We start from the raw sequence: 8,031 nt of genomic DNA on the forward strand, positions 1-8,031 counted from the left end.
CCGACTTTTTTTTTTTTCTATTTTGGTTTTTCCTTTTTGGTTTTGAAATTTTCATTTGGGGGCACCTCTAATTTCTAATTTCCGCTTCACGCAGTAAAAGTGGACAGGAAGTCCTGAAATCTACACTGGTTGGGGGGAGTTTTCTGCCTCAAATCCTCTACACTTGACTCCTATAACATGCATGAAATATAATGTATCGTGCTTTCTTTATATAGCATGCTGCTAAACCTCTAATATGTTTTACATTGATCTTCCAGTTTTTAAGGTTCTTGTATGATGGAAATGAACAACAACAGGACCCTGGCCACCGAAGTAGTTCTTTTGGGTTTTTCAAAAAATCCTAAAATCAACGCTGCCTTGTTTTTATTGTTTTCTGTGGTCTACCTCACAACCATCATCGGAAATGGTCTCATGATCTGTATCATTTTGATCAGCCCTCACTTACATATCCCCATGTACTTCTTCCTTTGCAATTTATCCTTCATCGACTTCTTCTACTCCTCCACCGCCATGCCCAAGCTGTTAGTAGACCTCGTTTCCAGAGACAGAACAATTTCGATCGCCGGTTGCGGCATTCAAGTCTATATCAGTGTTTTCTTGGGGGATACGGAGTGCTTCATCCTAGCGCTCATGGCTTACGATCGATACGTTGCCATCTGCCGCCCTCTCTACTATCCCATCCTCATGAGGTGGAGTGCTTGTGTCTGGTTGGCCTCCTTTGTGTGGATTTTAAGCTTTTTAATATCCGTGGTTCCATCACTTCTAATGCCGATGAGAGTTTGTAACCCCAACCAGATTAACCATTTCATGTGTGAGGTTATAGCCGTCATTAAGTTATCGTGTGACAATATATATGTGAATCAGCTTGTTATATTCTCAATCAGTTTTTTCACCCTTCTTCTGCCTTTTACGCTCATTGTCTGTTCCTATGTTTGCATCATATCATCAGTCCTAAAAATTCACTCCGTCGAACGCTCTAAAACCTTTTCCACGTGCACGTCTCATATCACCGTGGTGGGTTTATTTTATGGGACGGCAATGGTCATGTACTTCGGGCCGTCGTCTCAGTACTCGACAGACCAAGAAAAGTTTATCTCAGTGTTTTATGTCCTCGTCATTCCCATGCTAAATCCTCTCATCTATAGTTTAAAGAACGAAAAGGTGAAAAAAGCTTTTTTATTGGACAAATCCCTTTCTCGATCATTGCAATAGGATCCAGGGAAAGATCTGGGTTGGGGGGAGGGGGGGGCATTTCCCCCTTGGGTCAGTATGATTAATATACAGTTTTGAGAACAGGGAGCAAACAGGCATACAATGCCCAGCATTGATAACTGGCTGCTGGTCCCTTGAGGTCTGAATAGTTAAAGGAGAACTATAGGGTCAGGGCTTTTCCCCATAGTTCTCCTCAGGGTCACGGGAGGACATAAACTAGCGTCCTCCCGTCACCCAATGCTCAGTATATCGCGAGCTACAGCTCGCGATATACTGAGACCGCAGCAGCCGGGACGGATCCCGACATTACTGTCGAGATCCACCCAGTTGCGTGGCTGACAGCTGGCTCTGCCTATCTAGAGGCAGAGCCAGCTGTGCCCGTCCCCTCCCCCATCCGTTCCACCAGTCAGCGCTGGAGGATCGGAGCGGGGAGGGGGGAATCCCTGCAGGGAGCCGTGAGTGACAGTCACGGCTCTCTGCAGGGAGATGATCGAGAACTGAGCAAGCGACGGTATGTGTTCGCTCACTTCCCGATCTATTGAGCCGACCTGTGACAGTCTCATTGTCACAAGTCGGCTAGAACTATGAGGTGGGTGAAAATCACTCGCTTCATAGTTCTCCTTTAAGCATCTTCACCAATATACTGTATATTGGTCTGGTGGCCCTGATGATGCTTCACCATTCGGATCTCAAGCAGTGTGGGACCTGCGGTCAGTAAGCAATGCTGGGCAACCTATAGCTTTCTGCTCCCTGTGCTGACCTGTGCTCACGGCTTTTGGCAGAGGTCTTCTAGCACCATCTTCCTTTGCTCTAAGATGTCCTGTGGCAGATAGGCGAGAGCTGATGTTAGAAGATGTCAAAAAGTGTGTTGCAATGTAGAACCTTGTACTTTTCCCACCCAACGTTCACCATGGCCACCAATCACTGCAGCACCATGGCATAGTTTGCAGGGTACACTTGCTTTACTGTCCATAACATGAAAGAGCTGGTTGGTTGTGATTCTCCACACCCCCCAACGGGCCAAATGTTTTCAGACCTTCCCTGGTACGTTTGTGGTGATATTCCTTGACATTTATTTAAAAAGTATAGATATTTTATTATTTTATTTTGTCACGTTGGACATGACATTCGAACAGTTGACCGAACAAAGTGCCTACAAGTTGCCAACAAAGGCCATACAGTCCGCACTTAACAAACTTACTATTACGGACATAATACTACAGTTGCCCAACAGGTCTCCCTCTTCCTCCACACTCAACACCATTGGAATCAAGCAGCAATGAAGTGACTGCAGATACTAAGCACCTTTTTTATGTGTGTTTGAAAATGCTCTTAAAAAAAAAAAGAAAAACTGCAGAAACAATAAATGAAAACACGATGCACCAAATTGTAATGACAACTTTTTGTCTAATATAATGAAGATTTAAGGACAGGTAAGACTAACGTCATAGCGGGCCTGGGGCTTGGGGCCCGGTAGTTCTTCATCAAATGTGTTTGACACATTCTCGGTGTATTGGCTGTCATCGCCTAAATATTTGCAGTTACACCATTTCCATTTTCGTTGGCTTTGGCATGAGAAATGTTTGTCACAAAGGTAACACTGGTGATAAAAGGAAATTAAAATGGTTTTAGGGTTAATCTTAATTACATTTTTTTAATGCGTATGCATTTTTAAGCTGGTAAACATAAACATATAAACAGGGTGAACCAGCATTTAAGAGAGTATTCTGGCTTTCTATACAGGGAGCAAAGCAGAACCTGTTTGATTTCAGGATCTCAGATAGTAGTTAAAATGAAGTGACATTAAACCCTCAGATTTTTTAACATAAAACAAAACTGTAATGTGCGCCTTACTGTAATCCATGGTTGTTTCCCTTCTCTTTGCTGCTCTTCCTTTTAAATCCTCATGTCTTCTCATGCTTGGGGAGAACTTCCATTTTCAGCTCAGGGCCTCTTCCTGTAGTGCTGGCTCAGGTTTCAAGCCTATACAAACGGATACACAGACACCGTGTATCCATTACAGAGACAAGGCAGTCTGCTGCAAAACAGAAGTTCTGCAGAGCATGAGAACAGATACAGATTTAAAAGGAAGAGCAGCAAAGAGAAGGGAAACAACCATGGATTACAGTAAGGCGCACATTACAGTATTGGTTTATGTTAAAAAATCTGAGGTTTTAATGTCACTTTAAAGCAGAAACTCAGACATATAAAATAACATCTCTGTGTATATACAGGTGAAACTCGAATAATTAGAATATCGTGCAAAGTTCATTTATTTCACTAATGCAACTTAAAAGGTGAAACTAATATATGAGAGAGACTCATTACATGCAAAGCAAGATAGTGCAAGCCGTGATTTGTCATCATTGTGATGATTATGGCTTACAGCTCATGAAAACCCCAAATCCACAACCTCAGAAAAGTAGATTATTACATGCAATCAATAAAACACGGATTGTACATAGAACAATATCGGACCTCTGAAAAGTACAAGCATGCATATGTACTCAGTACTTGGTTTGGGCCCCTTTTGCAGCACTTACTGCCATTACTTTTGCATGATATTCTAATTATTCGAGTTTCACCTGTAGTAATAGAAATGTGTACTACTTATTAAATTACAATATATATTTTTTTTAAATGTAAGCAGTGTGAGTACTTGAAATTGACTGCAGCGTTCACACTCAGGCATGCTTCATTCATTAGTTGAAATGGCATGTGCCGTAATCTTTTCTGCCAAGGCTCCTGGCTTTTCAGAAGCCACAAATCAACACACCAATGCACTTACAACACACACAGATTGTTTGGTTATACAAATAGACTGTAGTATAATATTTAAAAGAAAATAAAAGAATTGCACAGGGCATAACCTTTACATTGATGCATATAGAAATAAATAGTGGCAAAAAAATGTCCCCTCCTCCCCCGTGTAATACTCTTACAACTGTTTTGAAATAGTATTGTAAAAGGGACAGGCTCAGCTGGTAGTGGCAGTTGTAAACCATGCATGAGACAGGGACCCCTAGGAAAAGTCCAGCCACCTACCCCCAATCTCACCCAGAGGGTGAGATTGGGGGGTCCTAGGTCCTTAGCAACCTAGCCATCCTAGGTTGCTAAGAGCTCTTAGCAGCCTGTGACACTCCATCCGGTTTCCCGCCCAGCTCGCTGGCTTCCATGGTTGCCAGGAGCAGAGCTGGACCCAGAGCATCCAACCTCCTCTGCCTGAAACTATCATTCACTGACAGCACCACACAACCCTCCCCTACAACAACCATTGACTGCACAACTAGTCCCTCCCTCCCCCAGGAATGGCCATTCACTGCCAGCACACCACCATCCTGGAAAGTCCATTGACTGACAGCACAACTTGTCCCTCCCCTCCCCCCGGAATGGCCATTCACTGCCAGCACACCACCATCCTGGAAAGTCCATGCAATGCCAGCAAGCCACAACCCCCCCCCCAAGAACAACCATTCACTAACAGCAGACACCCCCATCCCTGCCTCAGGCGGTGAATAGTGTAGGGACAGCCCTGATCCCACCCACTTGCAGACTGTTTTTTTTTTAATGCAAAGCAGTAAAAGCCCACTTTTTCATTTACCGAGTGCGTGTCCCTCACTGCCGCTTCTGAAGTCTAATCCTGGCACTGGGGAGCCAATGTGAAGTGTCCATGCCACCCAGGGAGTGAAGTATATAACCAAACAGAAAAACTTTCCACTCTGCTGTAAGAAGAGAAGACTCGGAACTCGGCATGTCACATGAGTAAAAGCACAATAACCTACCCCAACCAATCAGACTCATACTGCTCTGGTTTTGGTAAAGTGAATCACAATTGGTTGTAACAGACAAATATGCCTTTGCTATATGCTACACTCAAAGTGTATGTCTGAGCAAAATTATATATTCAGTACATTCTGCAAAACATGCACATCTCACTATGTTTTACCCCTTTAAAGACTCTGTAAGTACAGAAAAATACCGGTTGGTCTGCCAGATATCCAGAGAACTCCCAACTTCCTGTAAGGAGATGACAACGCTGACTCTGGTGCATGGAAATCTCTACCAATGTTGTCATCTTGTCCAGTTCTCTACTGTTGGATTGCAGAATACCTTCCCGCTTTTTGTTATGCAGATGGAGAGGAGGATGAATTCTGTATTCGAGCAAGGGAGCAATTTTTTAAATAGGGAATGTGCATGTAATGGAAAGATGTACTGAATATATTTTTCCCCCAGACATACTCACATGTCAATAAAAGACTGGAATAAATACTGCATTTCTCTGACCCTACACCATGTGTCTGGGGAGGTCAGCAAGAACCAAGGTCATTGTCAGCAATAACAAAGGAAGAATAAGTCAAGGTCAATCACTTTCTATACCAATACCCTCTATACCCTTGGTTCTAAACTGGTGGGTCATGACCCAAAAGTGGGCCGCGACTCCATGTTCACTGGGTCGCCTCGTGCCTTTCACTTTTCTAGGCAAGAGGCTCCTCTGCCTCCCCCTAGCGCAGCACTGTCAGTTCTCGCCCGCCAAGCAGCCATTCAAAATATGCTGCCCGGTGCTGAATGTCAGCTTGAGGGGGGATGAAATGGGAGTTATGGCCGCGAGGGAGCTCCATCCATACCTGCATTGCTTACAGCTCCCTCACGTGTCCTGTAGAGGGGCCTGGACCGTAGTGACGTCACATTCTGATTCCAGGCACCTCTACAGGGCACACAAGGAGCTGTACAAGCATTGCACGTATGGATGGAGCTCCGTCACAGCACAGCAGCCCACACTGGACCCCAGGCTGAGGATCCACTCCATTTCTTGTAAGGGAGGGAGACTGGGTGGACCTTAAACAAAATAAAAAATTAAATGAAATATTTTTGGGAGTGTGGATGTGTGTGTGAGAATGTCTATGAGTGTTTGAGGTTTTGTCTGTGGTTGCATATGTATGCCGGTGTTTTTGAAGGCCCGTTCACACTAGTACACTGCGTTATATCCACAGTCCCAATGCGATTAACACACTGTACCATGCAATTGCACCTACCGTGCAACTGCAGGTGTGTTGGGTTGTTGTTCATTTGAATGGTACCCCAAACGGGCCTCCCACACACAGCTCGTATGCCTGCACTGGAACGCGCGGTACCCTAATGCCGTGCATTCCATTCCAGTGCGAATTGGGTCGCGACTTAATGACCAAGGACAAAAGTGTGGGTCCTGAGGTGACACAGGTTGAGAACCACTGCTCCATACCACTACCACCATCATGTGTCTCTTCTATAAGGGCACTATTACAATGTTGGGAATTGTAGTTTGAAACCAGTCATGTGGTCAGCGGGTGGAGACAAAGCTGCTGCAGCCACATCTAAGTACAATCGGTGGCGTAACAATTGCAATAGCAACTCAGGTGGCCGCTATGAGGCCCGGGGGAACAGGGGGGCCCGGCCAGCACATCCCCCTGATGCCATACGGGCCGCCTGGGTCGCTATGGCATCTCAGGCTGCTGGCTGTCACTGGCGGGTGTGAGGAGGAACGTGTCGCTGTTAGATCGCCGACAACCTGTCAGTGATCTGTGCAGTGGCACGTTCCTCCTCACAGCCGCTGCTGAGTCAGTGACAGCCAGCAGCTGTGGAGGAGGAAGGCTGGGCCCAGTGTCAGAAGCGGAGGAAGAGGCGGTGACATTAGAGGAGGCGTGATCCGGCGGTGGAAGAGGAGGTGGGGTTTGACGACGGAGGAGGCGGGGCCTGCCACGAACCACGGAGGAGGACAGCGGATCGGGGCTGACAGGTAAGAGGTGTGCAGCCCACCCGAGACCTTGCAGAGCCCACCATGGAGAGTCTATAGTGGGCTCTGCAGGGTCACCCTCAGGTGGGCTGCTTGGGATACCAAGTGGGCTCTGCAAGGGGCATAACTAGCAATCACGGTGCCCCATATAAAATTTTGCTATGGGGCCCTGTGATTTCTAGTTACGCCCCGGCGTACAATACTGCATTTTGTTAATGTAGCTGGTGAAAAAGGGGATCAGGAGCCAATGTTTAACATTTGTCCTGTCATAGCACTTAGTTAGTATTGGAAGTGGTGTAGTAGGTGTAGTTAGCGCCTTGATCAGTCCTATAAATGAACATTCCCTAACTAGCTACTAACTAATCACACACAAATGGAGCACAAAGTCCCAGTCCATAGGAAGGCGCGGGTTCTCCTGCTACAGCAACCAAGAGCTCACACCAATTTCATAGAGCTCCGTGGACTCCCCACTCCGATTCTATCTCCAGCTGCAGTCAATACATACGCTGGGTGCAGGCTGCAGTGTGCTCTCAAACAAATATACATCGCCCAGCAAAGCATTTCTTTACATTTCTGCCCAAACACTTAATAATGTGAGCTCCAACTCTCTCACCTCAGCTTCCCCGGACTTCCCGTCCAGCTCAAGATCACAAAAGACAGAGCCGTCTGCAGCAGATATATGTATCTATTAGTTTGGAGGAGAGAGGGGCAGGGGGGAGTGGAGTAGCTTGATTAGCTTTGTCTGTGTGTTTGTGGGGACACACACAGCTTAATTAGCACACACACAAGGGTAGCTTCATTGGACCCTGCAAGGGAAAGGAGTCACCCTAAAACAGGATATCAGGGCTAGTGCTCAGGGGACCTGCGGATTCTGCAGGAAACTAAAATGTTTAAATATAAAGCTGCATCCATTGTAATTTATTTAATCAGCATGTGAAATAGCTTAAAAACCTTTTGACTTTAATATCACTCGTGTTTCCCCGAAAGTAAGACCTCCCCCGAAAATAAGAACTAGTTCGGTGGTAGGTCTTATATTACAGAGATCCGCC

The 8,031-nt window shown here is 45.8% G+C and overlaps 1 protein-coding gene across 1 annotated transcript; it reads left to right on the forward strand.

Annotated features, from left to right (window-relative positions):
• The first annotated feature begins 276 nt into the window (after nucleotides 1-276).
• LOC108798130 (olfactory receptor 2A12-like) lies at nucleotides 277-1,212 on the forward strand. Its single transcript, XM_018569854.1, has one exon. It carries the CDS (start codon nucleotides 277-279, stop codon nucleotides 1,210-1,212), a length of 936 nt encoding a protein of 311 aa, XP_018425356.1.
• Nucleotides 1,213-8,031: the final 6,819 nt, after the last annotated feature.

Source organism: Nanorana parkeri, unplaced genomic scaffold (assembly GCF_000935625.1).
Source record: "Nanorana parkeri isolate BGI_ZX_2015 unplaced genomic scaffold, ASM93562v1 scaffold1413, whole genome shotgun sequence".
Lineage (NCBI taxonomy): Eukaryota > Metazoa > Chordata > Amphibia > Anura > Dicroglossidae > Nanorana > Nanorana parkeri.